This window comes from Nerophis lumbriciformis, linkage group LG05 (genome assembly GCF_033978685.3).
Source record: "Nerophis lumbriciformis linkage group LG05, RoL_Nlum_v2.1, whole genome shotgun sequence".
In the NCBI taxonomy this organism is placed as follows: domain Eukaryota; kingdom Metazoa; phylum Chordata; class Actinopteri; order Syngnathiformes; family Syngnathidae; genus Nerophis; species Nerophis lumbriciformis.
The window spans coordinates 39,213,994-39,238,523 of record NC_084552.2 but is presented as its reverse complement, the minus strand read 5'-3'; the positions used below and the strand labels follow the sequence as shown (position 1 = coordinate 39,238,523).

At 41.9% G+C, this 24,530-nt stretch overlaps 2 protein-coding genes across 3 annotated transcripts in view; one reads left to right on the top strand and one right to left on the bottom strand.

Annotated features, from left to right (window-relative positions):
- nlgn2a (neuroligin 2a) overlaps positions 1 to 24,530 on the top strand; it is a 440,867-nt gene that overhangs the window by 142,372 nt on the left and 273,965 nt on the right. The window contains exons 3-5 of the mRNA XM_072913207.1: positions 22,015 to 22,175; positions 23,969 to 24,058; positions 24,131 to 24,211. The gene's annotated coding sequence lies outside the window, so the exon portion shown is untranslated. The remainder of the gene's footprint in view (positions 1 to 22,014; positions 22,176 to 23,968; positions 24,059 to 24,130; positions 24,212 to 24,530) is intronic.
- Positions 1,877 to 22,183, bottom strand: tmem102 (transmembrane protein 102). 2 transcript variants are annotated; one of them, XM_061960380.2, is made up of 6 exons: positions 22,054 to 22,183; positions 18,187 to 18,441; positions 6,085 to 6,423; positions 5,794 to 5,987; positions 5,466 to 5,678; positions 1,877 to 3,981 (listed from the first exon to the last, which is right to left on the bottom strand). In XM_061960380.2, exons 2-6 carry the CDS (start codon positions 18,386 to 18,388, stop codon positions 3,388 to 3,390), a joined length of 1,542 nt encoding a protein of 513 aa, XP_061816364.1. In that variant the 5' UTR covers positions 18,389 to 18,441; positions 22,054 to 22,183; the 3' UTR covers positions 1,877 to 3,387. The 2 variants fall into 2 exon arrangements, with proteins under 2 accessions (XP_061816364.1, XP_061816363.1); XM_061960379.2 differs by having other exon boundaries at positions 21,930 to 22,177.

The following is a 24,530-nucleotide window of genomic DNA, read 5'->3' as shown; positions in this document are numbered from 1 at the left end:
ACATTCACACACTGATGGCGGGAGCTGCCATGCAAGGCGCTAACCAGGACCCATCAGAAGCAGGGGTGAAGTGTCTTGCTCAAGGACACAACGGACGTGACTAGGATGGTAGGTGGGGATTGAACCAGGAACCCTCGGGTTGCTGGCACAGCCACTCTCCCAACTGCGCCACGCCGTCCCACATGAAGTTTGGAGCTCTGTAGCAACTGACTGTGCAGAAAGTCGGCGACCTCTTTGCACTATGCGCTTCAGCATCCGCTGACCCCTTTATGTCAGTTTACGTGGCCTACCACTTGGTGGCTGAGTTGCTGTTGTTCCCAAACTCTTCTATTTTCTTATAATAAAGCCGACAGTTGACTTTGGAATATTTAGGAGCCAGGAAATTTCACGACTGGATTTGTTGCACAGGTGGCATCCTATGACAGTTCCACGCTGGAAATCACTGAGCTCCTGAGAGCGGCCCATTCTTTCACAAATGTTTGTAGAAACAGTCTCCATGCCTAAGCGCTTGATTTTATACACCTGTGGCCGGGCCAAGTGATTAGGACACCTGATTCTGATCATTTGGATGGGTGACCAAATACTTTTGGCAATATAGTGTACTTTGACACAAGACCATGAAAAGACTTGTACACAAGCAGAGCGGTTTTAAAGTCTATTCGCTGAACAACAGGAAGCCAGTGCAGTAACTTAACACAGGTGAATCACAAAACGTTAATAACTTAAAAACTACAATAGTTAGATCAAACATTTTGCAGCAAAAACAAATGGGACAAGTTGGGGAGATGTTGACCTAATTAGGATCCAGTTATGATTAATAACATGTTAACATAAAACCATAAAACTAAAATATATAATAGACAAAAACAAATTGCAGCACAAAACGTTTGGGACAAGGTGGGAGGGTGCGGCAACTTTACACAGGTTAGTGGGCACATCTAAACAGAGGTATATTTTATACTGGCTTTTTGCACTGCCTCACTACGTGCAGGTGTGCGTAATAAAGGTGCATTGTTGCATTTAGAGTGATACAAGTGGAGGTCAAAGGTCAAATCCCTTGCCGTTTTCTCCTTTAAATCATTGGGGGATAAAACCTATATTCATTCTGAATACCATCCACTTGCCATTGGACAGGAATGCAAGTTGATTTTACGTCTAATTTCATTCATCCTGCCTCCTTGCTCTTTTTGTCCCTGACGTCGGCAATGATTTTGGTAGAGGGGGACGTTTTAGTATGCAGCTCCTTCTGCCCACAATCAGCTCAAAGCCGGCTGAATTTCACAGAGCTTGTCTCAGTGGGAGCCTTTACAGACGTTTTACATGACCCGCGGCCCACTAAATGTGCTTGTAATTGCTGCTTACTGATTTGGTGGCGCTTGTTTGATCCCTGACTTTGACGGCTGGCGACACATTTGATGATGTTTGGGAATTTTTGTGAATGTGTAGTTGGTAACCACTGTGGTCCACAGCTATGATAATGTTATTGACCGTCCAGGCGTGTGGAATCAAATGATAAATGAGTGGCTCTATCTTGGTCTAAAGTGCACCTGAAAAGACATTATGACGACTTAGCTGTACATTTGGGAGTTTTCTGTAGATATAAATTGGTCCGAAAAGTCAAACATAGTACCTTAGTCATTATCTGCTTAAAACTTTCGTGTAACAAAGTTTAAAACTTTTCTGTAATGTTTTAGTTCAGTTGGTGTGTCTCTGGGGAGCTCATAGCACAGGAAGCTCCTGTCCTGGAGCGCCCTCTATAGGATTTACTGTGCATTGCAGAAACTTGTCCTCTGCAACTGTAATAACCTTCTTATGACGATGATGTTTCTGGCATTTTCAAATAATTCCCGTACAAAATGTTTCAAAATGTAGTGATTTATTTCATGCTAGAGCTCAAACTGATCAATGTAAAGCCCTCAGAATCAGCAGTGATAATAATAAATACATTAAATCAGTCATGTTACAGTCAAATCATCACTATAACAATTAGCACTTTCATCTTTTTTTTCCAAAGCGAGAAGTCAAGTATTTAAAAAGATACTGACATGTATATTTATACTAAAAGTGTGGTTTTATTTGCACTTAAAAGTTGTTAGTGATTTAGAAAGCAGTCTAAAAAAATCCAGTAGAATATAGCAACTACGGTATAATGATGCAGATGTTGTCGTGCTTTCCTTGCACGGCACAATTACATCTGCACAGCTGATTGTTTGTGAAGCCTTCTCCACCATGCAGAGAACGACAACGTACCTCAATCATGAGCTATTCTGAACATAAATGCTGCGATATTTTTAACACTAAGCTAAATGCACTGCAGTCAACATTTTGCACCAACACACTTTGGTTGTTCCTCATCTTCAACACACACACACACGCACACACGCGCGCACACACACACGCACACACACACGCACACAGACAGCAGTTAGAACAATTCAGCAGTAAGCACATCACATCTTTAGACCCGGCCTTTTAGAAACAGCAGCTTAATTAAAAGAAAACAAGTCAGTCACTTTGCACGTCGGTGTGTACACTTGTTGGTGTGCTTGTTTAAAAAAATACAATTGTAGTGTCCATGGCTTTGCCACTCTTGGATAGTCAACCTTAATTAACCGTCACACTCTTTTCAAATGCTTGTTTTGTAGCTTGGAAAAACATGGAAGCCTTTGTACATGACATTCTAGACAGCCATTAAAAAATATTTCATTGAACAATCGTTTCACAATCAAAAAGGAAAATAAGTTGAAAGAAATGTATTTTTTCAGTCAAATAATCAATTTTGAGTTAACCAACCGTAATGTTCACTGGATATCGACTTGTTCAATCGGCATGAAAGTGTAAACTGCAAATTAGCAAACTCATTTGTGTTATTTCTCTTTGGTACATCGTGTATTCAATGAAGCCACACTTAAAAATGCTTGTAAGACCTTTTGACGGGACTGGCTTCAATTTAACAAGCTAAGGATTATTGGTACCTGAGAAACATGAACTGAAGAGTAAAACAAATGGGAATTAATGAGAAGAGACAAGGCAGTTCTCTTCAGCACATTACATTCAGTTACATCAGCCACGGCTTTTGATCCAAACATCATGTCTTTCGAAGTGTTAGTCATATGTGATCATCTTTCTTCACGTTCACGCCTTTGCTCAACAACAGCCTGATCAGTCTCAATAAGGCCGGATGTTTGGAGTCGGCCATAGCCATAACAAATGCTCAGTGACGCAGGGACTTGTTGTGAGGCGTCATTCTGTTCCATAGCAGGGAGTGTTTTGGTCTGAAGGGAGGTTGTCATTTGGCCACAGGAGGGCGACTATGAGCAGCTGCTGTTTTAAACGCCCAACCCATGCAGTGCGCCCTCACACACACGCAAATATTTCACTGCAGCTTCAGTAAAATTTGTCATCTATGCGGAAATGCGGCCGGGTGACATCGTCCGGATTAAGGAAGACCGAGATCGATTTCCCGGGATTCTCTGTGACCAGCTGCTGCAGACGTTGAGCCAGCTTGTCCTCTGAAGGCGAGATGATGCCATTGGTGGGGTGATGCCTGGGGGAGCCGTTAGCACTTGTGCCCAACTCCTTCTTCAGCTGACCCGCCTGCTGAGCTTGGTCCAGAGCAGCCCGCAAGTGCTCGCTGGGATCGGAGCGCACATGAGCCAGTTTCCGGGCCACGAGGAGAGCCTGGCTGTCGGTCAGGTGCTCCAGCATGTTGCACTGGGGCAGGAAGTAGTTTGGGCAGTTTTTACCCAGGATGCAATGCGCCAGGTCATCCAGGAGACCCAGAAGTAGACGACCGGGGGTGTCAGAGTCTGGGCAGGACAGGTAGGCGGCAGGAAGTCGGTCACAGGCCCAAAAGAGAAGCGTGCGCAGGTGGTAGAGGCTGAGACCTGCACGAGGACGGGCCAGGATACGAGACAACACCGCCTTGGCAGCTTGGAAAGCCTGCGCCATGGGGAAGGGGATGCACTTCTTTAGCTGAACCTGGTTTCCAGAAAAAAACATCGGCCTTAAACCACACATTCCAAAACAAGTAAAAGCACCAAATTCTGGGCCCCCATATTCCAGACTCTTGAAGGGACCCAAATCTTGCCTAAACCCAGCGTTACCACCCTATACACACACACACACCTGGCATGTTTACATGCACTAAAAAATACCTATTTCATGGACTTGATTGAAACCATCTTTTCTAATAACCATGTGAAACATTTTAATTAGGTTTTTGACTTTAAAATATGAGATTAAAATATAAAGAACATATCTAGATAAACCCCCCTAAATGTTTTGTTTTTGAAAAAAAAATCTGTTTAGAGAAAAAAAATGACAACAAATTCAATATAAAGTGGCCAGAATATGTATTTAAATAATCATAAAATTCCCTGATGAGCAGGGAAACCTGCGAAACAGGCCTGTAGGGTTGATGTACGTCTTGTGTTTTTCCCCTGACCTAACGTATATTTAAATAATATTTAAGGTTAAAAGTTCCAATGATTTTCACACATACACGAGGTGTGGTGAAATGTGTCCTCTGCATTTGACCCATCCCCATGTTCACCCCCTGGGAGGGGAGAGGAGCAGTGAGCAGCAGTGTGGGCCGCGCTCAGGAATCATTTGGTGTTTTAACCCCCAATTCCAACCCTTGATGCTGAGTGCCAAGCAGGGAGGCAATAGGTCCCATTTTTTGTAGTCTTTGGTATGACTTGGCTGGGGTTTGAACTCACAACCTCCCAGTCTCCGATATAATTTTCAATCTGTCAAGTTGTCCTTTAATTCAGAGTGTTAAATTCATATTGGCTAATTCACCTGTAAATATCACCAGTGGGTAATAGAAATCATAATACATTAATAATAATATTATATTATTATTATTACTGCATCTCCTGAGGGTTTAGCCTCCTTTGTCTTTAGAACCTTGTGGCACCTGTTTCTAACTGTAATCAAGGGTCCTTGACTTCACTACAGTTATGGAGAATGGCATGCAAAAGAGAAACTTGTACATAACTTTCTCCTATTCTGCCACAATTAAATGTATTTATTTCTAACTTTTTTCTATCACTTCATCCTTGTTCCAAAATGCTGGTGCTGTGTGTAAATGCTTAAAGGCTTTATTTACATCATGACGTCTGTGTTGAGTGAAGTATTCAAAGCTTAGTTTGCGCTAACTGGGGAGAACAAATAGTTTTGCATTTTTGATAGGGGGTGCAGGTAATCTTAGACATTCTTAATTTGAGTCTAGCAACCTTATTATTGAACTTTAACTGCTAGATGTATTTCATGTTAACATTTATGACAGTGTTTTTTTATATAACGTACATATTTAAATGACAGAAAATAATCTTCAAACTTTACAAAAGCTCAGGGCCCCAAGCACAGAGGGGCCCTGGTGCAATGACCGCACTTACCCCTCCACTTTAATGCCCCTGCTCCAAAGACTGGATGGAACGAGAAGAATAAAGGAAAAGTACCTCGCTGCGGGAAAAGGCCAGCCTCCACTCCCTGTCAGGTCGGCCCCCCAGCGGTGAACAGCAGGGCAGCAAGTAGAAGCCCGATATGGCTTCCTCCTCTGTGATTTTACCATCCCAGAAGTGGTTGGCCGTCAGCCAGCCTTGAGCCACAGCAGGCCAACCCCGAAACGAGACTACGGGAAGAAGGTCGTACAGTACCCTGCTGGAGCCTGCCTGCAAGAGGCATCAAGGTGGAAGGAGAAAGGGATGAACTGCCTGACGTGCTTCACATACCAATGCTCAGCGCTCTGACTTTCTTGCACAGAAGCCATAACTAGTCTGACTGTACCTGGAGGATAATGGTCGTAAGTGGCCCGTTCCTTTCCAATCGCTCAGGGGTCGGAATGCCTCTCTGGGGGCTTCGCCGCAGCTCATCCACCGCCTCACTCACCACCCCCCAGAACCAGTCTGTCACCAGGGTGGGGGAGAAGTAGCAGCCATCCAGGGACTGAGGGGAGACCAGGGATGGAATGGAGCCTTTTTCTGGATGGGAAAAGAGAACGCTGGGTGAATACAAAATCCCCAAAATAAGGGCATTTTTAATTATGTCTAAAATTAAGGATGACTTTTAGAAGCATACCTAGTTCACTTTCTTCCTCCTCGTCTTCTTCATCAGGAAGTCCACTCTCTTCCTGGCAGCAGACGTTCCAGCGGGACAGGATGTTGGAGTCGCACAGGCGCAGGCTGAGCCATGAGTGGCACGGCGGCGAGTGCCTCATGTCCAGGGTGACAGGCTGGTTGCGGTCGTGGAGCTTTAGGGCTGGCACCAGCAGCGTGAAGTCCAGGTCAAAGTCGGCACCTTTGGCATAGTCGCCGAGGTCCTCTGGGTTCAGGTCCAAGACACCCTCTCGTGCCCCGCTGGACAGCAGTAAGTACTCGTTAGCCACTGGGAGGCGCTGATCCACCTTCTGGACTAAACCTGCAGGAGTTGGGGATGGAAACAATTACCGTAAGTTATTAAAGGGAGCTGCACTTTTTTTTTTTTTTTTTTTTGCCTATCGTTCACAATCATTATGAAAGATATGACCACGGATGGATAACTTTTTTATGCATTCTAAATATTAAATAAACGTAAATAAAAGTCCGCTTACAGCGGAGCCAATAGGAGGTCCTCTATTTCGCCCATAAAACTCAATTAAAAAAACTCCAAAAACCTCCAACAATACTCCATTTACATTTCAGGATTTGAATATTATCCAAGTAGTAGTGATATTGTTATTATAGCAGATGTTTACATTATCGAGTGTTCTGCTGCGTCCTCGCTTCCCTGCTCCTTGGAAGTTTATTGTAAATCATAAATCATGCATTTCACCTGGATAGAAGAAGGCTGAGGACGTATTTTGGCAAGTTAGTACGCTTTGACATCCGATTTAGACCCAGGATTGACGAGAACAACACGTTTCTTCTCAAGGATTATGAGTCATTTTTCCTCTAAATGGGAATATATGAACATCCTAGCAGTCAGCATCCTAATGGCAGCAGACATTGTACAGTAAGTGATGTTTTATTATGTTTGTTGGCTCTCATGAAGTCTGCAGTAAGTAGTAATCAGTGAGGAAGAAAAAAAAGCGAAAGTCGTGATGCATTTTTTAAAAGAATGCGGCGCATATGCTTAAAATGATCAAAATACGTCTATTATTATGAATGTGCCCGTTACAACATTACATATATACTTACATCATGTAAATAAAATCTCAATGGAGGTGTTTGGATGTTTTAAGGGCTTTATAGGCAGAATAGAGCAGCTTTCATAGGCTCCATTGCAAGCATACTTTTGATAAAATATATTTAATATTTAGAAAGCATTAAAAAAAATACATCCGACGTCATGTCTTTCATAATGATTGTAAACGATAGGCAAAATTCCAAAAACAAGTGCAGTTTCCCTTTAAGATAGAAACAATATTCGATTGCTGTTTGAGGAACAAAATACGACCAGTTTTGTGCTTGAGTCTGCTTTTATTTGTCAACATTTGTAATGATAAAAGCAGGAGCTGCTGAAACCTCTTTATGGCTCTTAGCACACTTGTCATGAGCCCACACTATTGAACCCGCAGCACAGGAGTCAATTATGTCAGTGATGTTTATGCAGGTTGATAGAGGCAATCAGAAGCAGACAAGTCAAGTCAACACCTGTCTGAGGTAGGCAAGGGAATATGAGACACAGATAAAATCCTTAACTCAGTCTTTCCCTTCAGAAAGGAGTGATCCCTGATTAACACTTTATTAGGGACCAGAAGAAGTGAGGCTCAGGGTGTGAGATGATGAACAGTTTTGTTGAATGCGCTCAAAAATATTTATTCACACACTGAAATCATTTAACTAATTGGTTTTTTTTTCATAAATAAATAACACATATGTAATATACTTTCCTTGGCAGAAGAAACAATACATTTTGTTTTGGCATTTTAAGAAACATATTATTTTTATTAAGTGTTTAAATATGTTTTTCTTCAGTTTTAATTTGTAAAGGCTTCAGAGTGTTAATATTAAAGGCAAAACGGTGTGCTTCCATTCCGGTTTATGTGACGTGTCACATGGGTTCTCTTTCTTGTGTAGGTATGTATATATCCATGTGTGGAACTTTTATTCTGTTTTAAGCGAGAACAGCCTCTAAGTTCAATGTGCACAATTTAACATCTGCTCAGACAGCAATGTGTTTATACAAGTTTGGATGTTTTTTTTAATGGGCAAAGTTTATAATATGTATTGTATTTATATTAGCATTGAAGATAGCTAGCAAGAGGTCAGCGCGCTAGCTGCTAGCAAGCGCTCAATTTACTGAGTTGTCCAATCCAAAAATCAGCCACTTTTGTTTTCTATGGCGTTTTTTTTTCCAAAACATATTTTATAATTTCTTTAAACTGGTTCGCGAAAATATCTACTTATAATCTTAAATAGTCGACAACTACACTTTAAAAATGTCAGCAACTTTGATCCCACTACATCGTTCATTATTCGAATTTTTAAAATGCCCTTTTTATCTTAACGCTGACTCGGGGAGATACTAGTGGTCACATCACCGAAACTAAATAGGCTTGCAATTCACTGTGTTAACTAAAGTGCTCCATTATTCAAAAACTATGTTCACTTATCCAAACAATTTAAACACACTTGTGTTGTTATTTTGTTATATTTTTAGCAAAGTCATTGAATGTTGGAGCACAGCAGGAAGTTATGTTTGCGCATGCGTGTTGCAAATGCAGGGCATGCACAAACGGATTGGGCAGCTCAGTAAATCAGGCAGTGACAGCACTAGCTACAAGCAAGCAATCAGCGAGCTAGCTGTTTGCAGGCGGTCAACACGCCAGCTGCTTATCTAGGAAATAAGCAGTATTGCCGTACAGTGAGTTTATCGAAGGTCACGATTTTATGATAATTGTAATTTGAAGCGGTAATACCAACCGTCTGGAATTTTACCGCTAGCACCAAGTAGTCCGTTGATTGGCAAAGAGAGAATGGTCATTGAGGTGTAGCTGCAAGATCATTATAAGCAATACAGGAGGAAGGTCTAACGAACTAGCATAGGAAGTGAGCAGGGATCTTAGATCAAAGGACAGAACAAGAGGGGAAACTTTCGAAGGGGGATTCAAGCCAAAAGGCAACACTTTTGGAGTCGTGCATCTGCTTTTATCTGCCGCTGACAAATTGGCTCAAATAGGCAGGGAAAAAAATAAGAAAAACTTGTCTCCAAAAGGAAGAGCTCCAGTTAGAGTGCATGAAAGAAGAAAAAAACATAAATTAGCAATGCAGCCCCAATGCTCACATTGGTTGCGGAAAGCTGAAGGTCATTCAGAGAAGCCAGACCAGCTCCCTAATGACTAATTCACAGCTTGTCATAGTCCTAGAATAGAACCCAGTTGGAGGACAGCCTCGGCTGGTTTTCACAGCCACATATTTGAACATAATCCTGTAAGGAATGGAACTGGATGTGGAGGTTTCCTTTTGGGAACTATTTTCAAGCTTGACCCAATTTCATGTCAGGGAAATATCATTTTAATAACTGCTTGGCTTTTCCACAGTTACTTACTGTACACACCTGTGGTTTTGTAACTTCCATTAAAACATTTAATAACTTGTAGATTTAGTGTGTTCCTATGATGCCATTTACAGAGCCTAATGAAAAAGAAAAGGTTACTCAATAATTATAGGGTTAAAACGATTCTGCGGAGGATGCAAAAACAGCAAAAACAAATCAATAAATGGCCTTGCATGAATCCCCCGAGACAACACAGACAAACCACCGACTGGAAGTGTTGACTCCTGGACCCAATCTCACAAGTGGGTGTTAAAATGAAGCGAGAGGCATGGGAACGAGGTAGCCTCAGTCATCACAGCTAAAGTGAAGTGAAAACATCCTGATACTCTGGAGGACAGCTTCTAGAATCCCTCTTGAAAATGTGTTTTATCCTGCAGTTTTCAGCAAGTCCAATATGAGATTTATGTTCAAAGTGTAACCTGCCTGGTCCAGCCACTGCTTCCGTTCCGCCTCGGGTCAATGAAGCAACATTTATAGATTTTAACTGTACGGTTATATTCTGAGTGATGATCATGGTTTCACGATTATTACGCATTGATTAATTCAACAACAACAACAAAAATCAAATATACATTCTTTAGAGATGTTGATATTTGTTAACAGTAATCAAATAAAAATAATGCAGCTACAAAATAATAAATATTAAAAAATAGTCTCTCTCTCTTGCTATTAAATAAAAGTAACCTTTGCTCTGTAAACATCCTTCTATTATGCTTTACACTTGCTATATTAACTTACAAGGCCCCCATAGTTTATTCAACACAGACAGGCAGAAGCAATCTCTAAACGTTGAATGGTCACTGAATCTTTTGACAAAAGTACCTGTTGCTGTTTACACTGAACTGACTCAACGCTAAGCTACTGTTTGTGACATGTTTATATAACTCCCTAACAACTCAATTTAAGCAAATATAGCATACTAGCGTGGCTCTCAACAGGTGTGTATATGCGCTAGAGATCGGGCGGATGAAATTTTAAAAAATTAGATTTTATCCGCGGGTCGGGTCGGGTCGGGTGGTTGAAATAAAAAAAAATTAGATTTTAAATAGATTCAGGCGGGTGGCAGTTAAACCAATTCGGAAATATATATACATAGTTAAATGTTGTTACCCACATACGAAAAACGAGCAGGCACCTGCTGCATATGCCACAACAGAAGAAAAAAAAAAAAAGAGATGGACACTTTTACGGAGCGGAGAAGGGACGCCTCACTGGGGTCCGGGACCGAGGCCCCTTCCCCCGAGAGGGCCCCACCGGGAGCCGTAGCTGAGGCGATCCGCGAGAAGGGCCCGACGCACGTCCAGGGTCACCACCGCGCCCACTGCACCGACACCCCGCCTCGTCCGCCTTCGCCGCGGCCGGCGTCACGCGCAGCAGGTAAGCAGCTTACCTGCCCGCCACCCCCGTGGCCGGGGGCTCGTAACAGGGGTCACTCCGCGCGCTCCGCCCGCGCAGCTTACCTGCCCGCCACCCCTGTTGCCGGAGGCGTGTAACAGGGGTCACTCCGCGCGCAGTGCGCTCACGAAAGGGGTGGGGCTCACCCTGGTTGATATAGACAGCAGCTAGGACGGTGGCCATGGAAGTTGGAACCCGCTAAGGAGTGTGTAACAACCCGAATCAACTAGCCCTGAAAATGGATGGCGCTGGAGCGTCGGGCCCATATACCCGGCCGTCGCCGGCAGCGAGATGGGCTTGGAGGTGCGCTCAGCGCGGCTCCCATATGATTGCGCACTGGTGTGCGTCTGGGTCGTGACAGCGTGGCATGCGAATGTCTGTGCTGCATTGGATCAGTCTCCTTTCTTTAACAGGCAAAAGCTTTATAACCTCACTAATGCCTTGCATCGTCTATATTAGATATATAACAACGGGCGGGTGCGGGCGGATGCGGTTCTGATCAAATGTTAGATCGGGTGGATTGCGGATGGTTGACGACTTTCTGATGCGGTTGCGGATGAAATAATTGCCTATCCGCGCATCTCTAATATGCGCATTCCACGCTGGTGTAACTTTGTCTTCGTTACTTGCAGGTTGTGCCGAAAATGACAGCATAATGCACGTTTATAGTGAGTGACAAAGACTGAAACACATGGTTTAGTGGAGCCTTTGCGATTACCGTATTTTCCGGACTTTAGCGTGCACCAGTAAATAAGCCGCACCAACAAAAATTTTAAGAAAAAAATATTGTTCCATATATTAGCCGCATTGGACTATAAACAGCATATATATACATTGTGAAATGAGTTATTTACACAGAAAGGTTTTGTAAATGTTTAGTTACATACCATAATTGTTTCCAAACTGTGTCTGCAACACGGCAGTAAAACGGCTGATCAAACAAAACAGACGTCATTGTCATGGACCCATGAGCTGCGGAAGACAGCTCTCTAATTAGCTAAACAGACTCAATAACACCATGGTGACGTTTTGGTGAATTTACTGAGGAATTTGTGAAACTGAAAAAATAAAAATAAAACCTCCATTATAAGTTAACAATAATAACAATAAGTTAACAATAATAACAGATACTCGTAAATGTGTTAGCATATTAACTAATGCTAATGACGCTCGCTTGATTACATTACAATAGCACGTACAAATATTCATGAAAACACTCCTACAGACATCACACATTTAGTGAGTATCAGTAGTTTGGAAATGTAAATCTATAAGAGTAAAAACTATATGGAGACTAGAAAACAAAACGGCACTTGTACTTCCGCTTGTACTTACAGTTCAAAGCACTAGACAGAAGAAAATACCGAAGAGAACTAAGCACTTTAGCACACATCACTTTATCTATGAGCTCTAGTGCAATGCACACTGGTACTTTATCTTTATAAAGTTAAAGTTAAAGTTAAAGTACCAATGATTGTCACACACACACTAGGTGTGGCGAGATTATTCTCTGCATTTGACCCATCACCCTTGATCACCCCCTGGGAGGTGAGGGGAGCAGTGGGCAGCAGCGGTGGCCGCGCCCGGGAATCAATTTGGTGATTTAACCCCCAATTCCAACCCTTGATGCTGAGTGCCAAGCAGGGAGGTAATGGGTCCCATTTTTATAGTCTTTGGTATGACTCGGCCGGGGTTTGAACTCACAACCTACCGATCTCAGGGCGGACACTCTAACCACTAGGCCACTAGGCCATACTGTAGATTTTATGCCTACATCAAAGTGCCACCTATGTCTATCAAGCTCCATGTTCTGATGTTTAAATGTTAGTTGTCTGGTTGTGGTAGTGTCTGTGCTTGTGTTTTTGTTCTGTTGTTTTTGTGTATGTTAAGAAAGCAATGATGCACTGTGCCCAAGACAAATTTCCCCGCGGGGACAATAAAGTTGAACCTTGAACCTTGATGTTCACCCCGCAGCACCTGCATTGAGAAAACTTGTCCAAAGGTTGGCACCATAGCACAAACAGTAACACACAGTTTCAGTGTCTTTGCTTGTGTTTTTTTGACAATTATTTGCAATGTGGCTTGCAGGGAGGAAAACTCTTTAAATTAGCTGTACCGTTTTATAAGCCACAGCATGCAAAGCGTAGGAAAAAAGTAGTGGCTTATAGTCTTGAATTTACGCTAAATAACCGTCACATTTTTAAATCGCGGTTAATAGTTAAACCCGTTAATTGTTGCATCCCTACCCAGGACCCAAAGCTGGGTCCTCCGAATGGGAGTCGAGAGCGCTAGGCACTGAGCTAAAAGCGCTTTAGGAAGAGAGGTTTAACAACATATACATGACACAGTCGCACCTGCAGGCCCCCATTACACAAGACTAAAAAATGCTGTCAACATTCGGAATGAGGGCGTTATTTGCACACTGGAGCATCTTTGTACTGGCAGCCCTTGTATGGACACCCAAAAAGAAAGAACTAGTTAGTGTGTGCGGCGGAAGAATGCACAGGCGAAATAATACGTAGTCGCGCGCCGCTATACTGAGGAAAGACAATGTCCCTATTGTTTGTTTTAACCGAACCTTTTTCCTTCATCTGTTAAGTGAGTCTGACTTTTCAGATGTCAGTGCATCAAAGCTAGGATAAGCCTGTTTCTCCCTCTCTTGCAACTCTCCTTCCAGTGTGCAAAACGACAGGGATAAAAGTAAGCCTAAAAATAAACAATTGGATGACGATTCAACCACCTCCCCCCCCCCCCCCGCCCCTCCCCCCCCACACACACTTCTTATAGAAACCAATCAATACAAATGACATAAATAATTCAAAATAAGTTTTGCTTTTATTTGATCAAAAACTGGTAGTTTGAAATTAGACAAACATTGTCACAATTTACAGGATAAATGGCATGAACATACACTGCATCTACTCTTAACAACATTCTAATTTTCAGAACGTTTTCAAATACAAATTGCACTTTGTATAAAATAATTGTCAAAAACTAATATAAGAGCCTCTTCTTGTAGGCAAAACTTCTGTCTGAAACAAAAAAGTTCAATAAACAAAAATGTAACATTGCACTTTAATGTACATGCAAATAAATAAACCCCCAATACTGTGATCAATAACATGAAAACTTAAATCTTCTGTCTAAAATAAAAGACTTCTGTAAACAAAAATGTAGTATTGTACAATGTATGTAACAATGTCTAACATTGAGAGTGCTCTATAGTTTTGGTAAGTGGATAAACACAGGCTTTTCCACTGTATGGGCACCAAATGTTTTGCGATGCACAGAGAGACTGCTTTTTTATCGTTCTTAATTGTGCTCTTATCTTATTATACATGACACCTTGAGGAAATTATTCCACCACAGTTAGCTTCTCCTAGCGGGAGTTTTCTTGTTTGTCGTTACAGTTTTGTTTGCCTTTAAAAGAGTTGCATTTTAACTAAAAGCTTCTTTTTTTATATGCTGTCCTAAGATTGTTGTGCTAACAAACTTTGCAGCGTGCAGTCACTTGTTCCACGCTTCTTGTCAAAAATCAAGGTTTTGCTATGCATGTAAATCTTCACTAGGGAAATAAGGGGGAGGATGAAAGCTACAGAATCTCCTGGAGGCAAAACATACGACAGAGCAAGAGAGGAAAAAATATTGTATTTTTATTTTTTAATCCTCTGCCACAACAAAATGTAATTTAATGATGAAATAGATTTATCGTTAACGCTTAGATACGAGTAAGGAGCTGTTCTCTTTATTAAGCTTTTATTTACAGGATACAAAATGCTTTATTTGTTTACAGTCAACGCGTTAATTCTTGTACAGTGAAACCTCAATATTTTTTTTTACTTAATTGGTACTAGTGTGTGAATGTTGTCTGTCTATCTGTGTTGGCCCTGCGATGAGGTGGCGACTTGTCCAGGGTGTACCCCGCCTTCCGCCCGATTGTAGCTGAGATAGGCTCCAGCGCCCCCCGTCACCCCAAAGGGAATAAGGGGTAGAAAATGGATGGATGGATGGTTCTTAAACAGGGTTCGTGAATTGAGAACTTTGTATAGTGAAGCAAATTTCTCTATAAGTAACAATGTAATTATAAATAATGGGTTTTAGCCTCGACAAAATTCCATATTTTAGTGAATGTTTGTACACTTTGAATACAATATATGGTGCTATACAGTACTGTATAACGGGTCCTTAACCTTTTTGACTTCGGGGCCCAACTGTTCCACGACAGAGGGGCCCAGGGCCCACTCAAATAATAACACTGAATTAGTAATCTTACCCTTGTTTTAATCACATTCAATGTTTACATCTAACCTACTTACAGTTTAACAGGATTAACCTTGTCAAATGATATGAAAGCATGCGTTAATCACAAAGACTATTATCAAGGTTTAGGTTAGGCTGATTACAATCAAATATACTACAAACAATTTATGAAAAATAGATTTAAATACAATTACGAAGTGCTAAAATAAATAAATTGTAATTAAATTAATAATAAAAAAAATTTCTTAAATAAACAGTCAATAAAATTTAGGTGCAAATGAAAATACAGCTTCACCACTTAATCATATATTTACGCTTAAAATGCTCTATGACTTTAGGCCCAGACTTCATCTGTTTTTTTTATATTGGCATTACTGCCACAAGTGGTGGAAAAGTGTATTACAACTGAGTACAGCTGCAGCCCATACGGACCACAGCTGAAAGACAGATATTGTTGGTGGCCCTCTAAGTGGCGCTCACAGCCCAAAGATGGGCCCCAGCCCTATGGTTCAGAAACACAGCTGTATATCAAACAAACATAACAAGGTGGTAATAAATCAACTGTCTCTTTAATAACAACAAGCTGAACTGTGCTGTATGCGCTGCACGTGCAGAAGTCCTTTTGGTGCCCTCGCAAACTATAGGAAATTACAAACATCCTTAACTTTAACAACCATATTGCTACAATAATAAATATTTAAAAAAAGTAAAATCCACTCAGTCAAAAAAGCTGATTCTGATTCACATTGGCAAAGGTCGTCTCAAGAGCTGCTTCTCACAAGAGGAGAGAAAGAGAGAAATGAACAGACAGAGGGAGAAAAGGTAGAGAGCGGTGCATGTCTGTGTGCCCTTGAAAGAGGCGCCGCTGAACGAGAGGTAGTCTTCTCCCCCACTGTGAAATAAGTCCACTTTTTTCATCTTCTTACAGAAAAGTCAGTTCTCATCACAGTTAAAAACTTGCTGTGGTACTAAGCTGGCTTCCTCTATCTTTTTAATACAAGCAAGCACAAAATGAATGAATTAAGTTTTCGTACACAAAGGCATGGTTCGAAAACAGATATTTGGCACGATCTAAAAGTTTGTAAACCAAACCAGTCAACGAAGACTGTCAGCCATCCGTAAACTTAAAGGACTATACGTTGCACCTCCCCTCCTGTTATTACTTTACCAAAGCATTGTTCAACCCATCCTTATGTACTGTTCCACATGTTTTTTCACTTTGCTTTCTGTAACCAACCGGACCAAACTCACACGCATTACAAACATAGCAGCTAAAATCATCGGCCTACCCACACCCAACATTTCAGATTTAAACCACAGGTCCGTCATTCGACTGGCAAACACGATAGTCCAGGATATGACTCACCCACTACACCAATACATCATCCCACTACCATCAGGGCGCAGGTACAGAACCATCAAATTTCGGAGGGCCCGCCTCAGGAAAAGCCTGATCCCTGCAGCTATAGCCGCCCTTAACAGCAGGCCCGGCCGACCTGTCTGACAAGCCTGTAAATGTGTTGGTCATGTATGATGTCTTTTTGTTATTTTTGTTTCGTGATGTGTAATGTCTATTGTTTAAATGTACGGCAGTGAAAATGAATTTCCCCAACGGGGACCAATACATCTAAATCTAAATCTAAAACGTTCGTAAATAGAGGGGCTCGTAAATCAAGGGATTCCTAAATTGAGGTTCCACTGTATTTAAAATGTTTATCACTGTATTTTTTGGGTTCTGTGTAAAGTGAGAGTAACTCAGGTGTTAAGTAGGAACGGAACTCGCACATAGGTCGAGGACTTCCTGTATTCAGCAGCAATTCCTTCCCAAAAATTTGAGCAAATTGTCATAGGAGTTTCTCAATGTGCATTGTTTCAGTCATTCTAGACGCGTTATGGAATTTGCTGAGCGGCCTTCTGTATCCACCATTAACAGCAAGTCAGCTGCTATTTGCATTCACCCGAGCTCCCGTGCCAGCTTTGAAGATTGAATGCCGCTAGGTGCCAAAAAAATGGAGTCTCGGTAAACAAGAGTGACCGTCATTTATGGCAAGCAATATGTTGCTTGGCACGGAACATGCAAATATATTCCAGTCATCTCCTGAAGCCATGCCATGAATCTGCTTTGGCTGCCAGATGACGACTGGAGCTGCTAGCTAGTATGGCACACGTCTCCACAAGGGAGAAGGCGCTGCCACTCTTCATATTTTTGCATCAGTGCGAGAGGGAATACGCCATGCAACACATTACATTTAGCTTTACTTCTGCAGCAAACAAGTTCGAGCTCACCACTTGTGTTTTTACTGATGCAGTCGTTAATTATTCCCTGCAGGACTTATATAAGCAGTTTAATTTATTATCACTTTTATGTGTGATCATACAAAGCCATGAGTCCAGGGCAGCTGTGGCATTTGGGATAATTATTACTAATGAGGTCTTCTGACAATCAATTAAAATATCACTGCACAACAGCGAGTAAATCAAAAAGCAGCACACATTTCCTCTGTGAAGTGCCCGGAATCTGTGTTTAACATTTTGGGACCTAGGGATCAATAAAGTACTTTCTATTCTATTCTATTCTACATAAATCAGCAAAAAGTTGAACTGGACTGAAAATATTCATTGTGCAAAAAAAAACTTCACAAAATTCCACGATTTAAGATCCTTGTCTCGTCAGGAGGATGTTCGAGAAGTGATAAAGTCGCCTCCGCCATGTTCTTATATTTCAACAGAGATGATCTTTTTCTTGCAAAAAACAAAACTTCCCTCCTACATCATAACAGGCTATGGAATAGGAAAAGCAGCAGCAAAAACATAGCTGATTATGCCAAGGAAGGCAAGACAAGACATTTGGAAGAAGTCACTATGGATAAAGAGGAAAGAGAACGTTCTTGGAGGCGAATCAAGAAAAATACATCCCAATACATGAGGAGGCAAAAACAGCACTGGGAAACAGAGTTGAGAAAATAACAAGAAAGCACTGCGACTCACCTAACATGTTGAAGATAAAATCCTTTGCCGTGTGCACCTCCAAGGCAGTATGGTCTCCAAACTCGCCCTGCTCCAGGAGGACCAGGTCGGAGACCTGAGAGGACAGCTGCTCCAGGGTCGCCCCGGACCGGAAATCCACCTCGGACAGCTTTTTGCCAGGCGCCGGCGAGCGCGGCGACACAGCACTCATCAGGGAATCCATCTCAACAGTCCCGTGGAGTAACAATTGCACATTAGGGTGCTAAAAAGTGGCATCTATAAAAGAACAATACAGGGTTAAAATCGAGCTGATTTGCTTATTTTAAATGAAGTGACGATTGCCTTTTTACAGACGCCTCCAGAATCGCAATCTTATGTACGAGCATATTTTAACATTTGTATTCTTTTTCACCATGTCAGACGCCACATAACTTCAGTTGAACCTTCTAAATGTAAAGTGAGCACCCCAAGCAGTGTTGTGATGATGCATATATTGCAATATAATTGATCTTATATTGTATTGTATTATGTGTTGGTGTACTGTGGGGCGGTATAGCTCGATTGGTAGAGCGGCCGTGCCTGCAACTTGAGGGTTCCAGGTTCGATCCCCGCTTCCGCCATCCTAGTCTCTGCCGTTGTGCCCTTGGGCAAGACACTTTACCCGCCTTTTGATTGATTGAATAAAACTTTTATTAGTAGATTGCACAGTACAGTACATATTCCGTACAATTTGACCACTAAATGGTAATACCCCAATACGTTTTTCAACTTGTCCAAGTCGGGGTCCACGTTAATCAATTCATGGTAAAGGCCTGCTCACGGTGCCACCCACACTGGTTTAAATGTAACTTAGATATTGGGTTTCACTATGTAAAAGTGCTTTGAGTCAATACAGAAATTAAATTATATATATATATATATATATATATATATATATATATATATACTTCACACTAGTGTGTTGCAGTCATGAATTGATTTCATTTCTCTATAGAATCTCCTCTCTGGTCAACAAAAGCACCATGAAGATTCTAGCAGGAAGTCTCATTCAACCCTTTTTTGATTACGCATGCACCTCCTGGTACCCCAGCACCTCCAAAACCCTCAAATCTAGACTCCAAACATCCCAGAACAAGCTAGTCAGATTACTTCTAGACCTCCACCCCAGATCACACCTCACTCCTACCCACTTCTCCAAAGTGGGCTGGCTCAGGGTGGAGGACAGAGTAAAACAACTTGCACTGAGCGTAGTCTATAAAATCCGCTACACCTCCCTGATACCGAAGTACATGTCAAACTACTTCCTTAATGACCGCCAGAGGTGGGTAGAGTAGCCAGAAATTGTACTCAAGTAAGAGTACTGTTACTTTAGAGATTTATTACTCAAGTAAAAGTAACGAGTAGTCACCCAAATATTTACTTGAGTAAAAGTAAAAAGTATGTTGTGAAAAAACTACTCAAGTACTGAGTAACTGATGAGTAACATACACACACATATCATATATATATATATATATATATATATATATATATATATACATACATACATACATACATATATACACATACATTGATATATACAGTATTATATTTATTTATTTTGCCGTTTTTGTTCACATGTTAAAGGTGTTTTAATGAATATACATGCATGTTTAACACATATAGATTCCTTTCTTTCATGTTGACAAGAATATAAGTTGGTGTATTACCTGATTCTGATGACTTGCATTGATTGTAATCAGACAGCAGTGCTTAACGTCCACGTTTTCAAATGCAGGAGAAAAAAAGTTCCTCCTTTCGGTCTAATACCACATGAAAGTGGTTGGTTTTTGGTATCTTATTTGTCCAGCTTCCATATTCGTTTTCATACACTTTACAAGAAATACATTGGCGGCAAATTCCGTAGCTTGCTAGCTTGTTTGCGCTGGCTTTCGGAGACTCTTATTTTGAAAGCGCAGGCGCGATGGAGCGGCACTTTTATTGTGAAGACAGGAACTGTGCAGTCAGTCTTTAGGCTTGTGACGGGATGTACGTTTGAAATAAAAAAGTGTCTTTTTTCCTTCACACTTTTGATTGATTGATTGAAACTTGTATTAGTAGATTGCACAGTACAGTACATATTCCGTACAATTGACCACTAAATGGTAACACCCCAATAAGTTTTTCAACTTGTTTAAGTCAGGTCATGTGACCGCCTGGCTCTGTTTGATTGGTCCAACGTCACCAGTGACTGCATCTGATTGGTGGAACGGAGTCAAACGTCACTAGTGACTGCATTTTATTGGTGGAACGGAGTGAAACGTCACCAGTAAGGCAGGCACTTTGAAGGTCTGTCTGACAGACCAAAACAAACAAAGCGTGCATTAACAGATCGATAAAAATTAGTAGCGAGTAGCGAGCTGAATGTAGATAAAAGTAGCGGAGTAAAAGTAGCGTTTCTTCTCTATAAATATACTCAAGTAAAAGTAAAAGTAAGTTGCATTAAAACTACTCTTAGAAGTACAATTTATCCCAAAAGTTACTCAAGTAGATGTAACGGAGTAAATGTAGCGCGTTACTACCCACCTCTGATGACCGCCATAACCGCAACACCAGGGGGAGCTCCACTAACCACGTTAAACCCAGATTCAGATCTAACAAAGGTCTTAACTCATTCTCTTTCTATGCCACATCAATATGGAATGCACTCCCAACAGGTGTAAAAGAAAGGGCATCTCTATCCTCCTTCAAAACCACACTAAAAGAACACCTCCAGGCAACTTCAACCCTAAACTAACACCCTCCCTTCCACATCATACCTCCCCGGATTGTAAATAATCAAATGTAAAAAAATCAAATGTCGATACTTATTCTTATGCTTTCTGATCTTTCTCTATGTCCACTACTTGCTGTACATATCCTACCAAGTCAGTCCTACACTGTTTCAATATCCATTTCTCTGATGATGCAATTGTTGATGACTGAAGTGTTGATATCAACCAAACCTAACCCCCCACCCACACACACATCCCACACCCCGGATTGTAAATAATGTAAATAATTCAATGTACATACTCTGATGATTATCTTGTGTGATGACTGTATTATGATGATAGTATATATATATGTACCATAAATCAATCAGTGGACCCCGGCTTAAACAAGTTGAAAAACTTATTCGGGTGTTACCATTTAGTGGTCAATTGTACGGAATATATACTGTACTGTGCAACCTACTAATAAAAGTTTCAATCAAGCAAGCGAGCTAGGTGAGCATAGTGACACAATACTGAATGTGTTGCAAGTTTCTGAGTACGTAACACAACAGGCCTAAGGTCCAAAGTAAACCAAAAACATCCGAGTGGAAGACATAAGACGGCCTCTGCCCCTGTAAACTGGGTCAATTAGCAAATGGCTAATTCTAGACGCCGCTAAGCTAACAGCACAGCTAATTAGCCAGCGTGCTTGTGTTGGCAGTGGATACCCGGCTAATTAGGTGCGTGCTAATAAAGCAGTAATAAGCGTGACAAGTTCATAATATTAACGCATCCGAAAATGAATACGTTGTGTGCTTTGCATAGCTTTCTATAGTCGTTTACACAGTCTCCTCGCCCGAGGCGCTATTTCTCTTTTATTAGCCAACTTAGCCACCTAGCATGCTAGCTAACGTGACAGGTGGGGGAGACAGTGGCCACAGACACACACATATATATCCAGTAATGCATTCAACAGCAAAACAAATCAAATCCTTAGCAAGGAGGCTAAGCTGTCAATCAACAACACACCCGTGACACTGAAACTTCCTCCACGGCTAATGTTGTTTTGATGCCTGCGCTTAAGTCCGCCCAGATCAGCTGTCATCTCCAACAGGTCCCCGGCGCCGCCGATCCCCCCCACGGCAACACTGACCGACTGTCCTCGGAAAGCGCCGTCCGTCCAACCGGGGAGGATCCAGAGATTAGCGGCGGAGGGAGGCACGCATGCTGCACGGCGCTACATCGGCGACGACGCTGCAGAAGACTGCGGGCTGGGTGAGGACTCAATGGGCGTGCTTGTGTGTAATGTGCACTGAGGGGCTGTGCTGAGCTTTACGTTTTGTGCTACTGTTGGCATGCATGTTTGTGCAGCACCAGCAAAAAGTGTCTAAAAGTGTTTCAAAGCTAAATACATGGCACGACATCTTTAAGGGGCTGTGCTTTTAAATTGTAGGACATGGCAAATAAGTTGTTAAGTTAACTTTGATATCATTTTGGGTTGACATTGCAATGTCCAGATGTGCTCAACAGAGACTCCAAATTGTAATTGCCTTACTAGCATGTACAACTGCATGCATTACTGAAGATACAGGTACAATCACCCACATGAAAACATATTTTTGTTTAGATCTGAGGTTTATCAGGCTTGTCTCCTTCTTGGGATAAAATATGGCAAGGTTGTATTAATGAAGATGACTGAGCAGATAAAGACAACTTTATTTAATACCAATACTGTCCCGCAGAACCTGTCTGTGTGTCATTGCTCTATCCATCCATCCATTTTCCTCCACTTATCCGAGGTTGGGTCGCGGGGGCAGCAGCCTAAGCAGAGAAGCCCAGACTTCCCTCTCTTCAGCCACTTCGTCCAGCTCTTCCCGGGGGATCCCGAGGCGTTCCCAGGCCAGCTGGGAGACATAGTCCTCCCAACGTGTCCCGGGTCTTCCCCGTGGTCTCCTACCGGTCAGAAGTGCCCTAAACACCTCCCTATGGGAGGCGTTTGGGTGGCATCCTGAACAGATGCCCGCACCACCTCATCTGGCTCCTCTCGATGTGGAGGAGCAGCGGCTTTACTCTGAGCTCCTCCCGGATGACAGAGCTTCTCACCCTATCTCTAAGGGGAGAGCCCCGCCACCCGGCGGAGGAAATTCATTTCAGCCACTTATACCCGTGATCTTGTCCTTTTCGGTCATAACCCAAAGCTCATGACCATAGGTGAGGATGGGAACATAGATCGACCAGTAAATTGAGAGCTTTGCCTTCCGGCTCAGCTCCTTCTTCACCACAACGGATCGATATAGCGTCCGCATTACTGAATACGCCGCACCGATCCGCCTGTCGATCTCACGATCCACTCTTCCCTCACTCGTGAACAAGACTCCGAGGTACTAGAACTCCTCCACAGAGGAGTGTGTCATTGCATCAATGAATAAGTCGTACTTCAAGGCAACATCCAGTTATATAGGCACGTATTCAGTCATTCAGTCAGAAATGTGTCTGCTGGGGCTGTAATCACATTAACTCATGCGATTAATCACAAAACATGGCATTAATGATGTATAAACGCAGATTGATCGTACAATTTATTTTTGAGCACACACACTTTTTTACCTGAACTGACGATGGTTACTTAAAAGGCAGATTTGGTTGCTTTGAGGTCAGGGATCAGGTCAATACATCCGAATCGCAATTCTTATTCATCCCAATTCTAAATTTATTCATCATTTTCAAAAATAATAATATATTTTATATGCTATAAGTGTTGGCCCTGCGATGAGCTGGCGACTTGTCCAGGGTGTAGCCCGCCTTCCGAGATGTATTATAAGAATACAGTTTTAAAAATATGTTTTTATGCCATCTCCATGCAACCAGAAGGAGCTTTTCTAACCTAACCTGTTTTGAAAACGTTTCATTATAATAATTATACCAAATAATACATTGTGAGAATCTTGTTAATTTGAGAATGGATTCTGATTCAAGTTGTCACCCCAGGAATTAGAGTCGGATAGAATCGTTAGCTGCTCAAAGGCCCCGTTTACACTGCACACCAAATCTGATTTTTTTGCCCTCAGGTGACACAGATTGGATTTTTTTGCAAGTCAAAACAGTCCAAAGTCCTTCAAATCTGATCTTCTTGCATCAGATTCAGGCCATAGCAGGAGGTAGTCCAAATTTGATTGGAATCTGATCTTTTTAAATGTGACTTCAGTCTAAACGCAATGCGTTTGTTTTAGGCGAGCTACGTCATTCGTGTGCACGGGGAAAGAAGTAGCCCACCAGCGGAAGGGGATATTTCATCACAACATCCGGTTTCGGTGAGCAAAGTCTATTTTTGATGTCCGAATTTTTGGTATATCACTATTCAATTGCTGGGTTGCAATCACGTGACCTCGAGGCACTTCCACGTTTCAGGCGATGGTCTAGAGTCCCATTAGACTACAGATGACCACAATTACATATTGACAAACAAGGATCCGAACGTCAAAATCCATGTTCTTATGAGAGTCTTCCAGTTTCTTTGTATCTCTGTTGCCACCTGCTGATGACTAGCTCTTGACTATGGCTACTGCTATCAATTATTTTAGTAATTATCAATTATTTTGTTCAATTAATCCAGTAATTGGAGAATGCGTA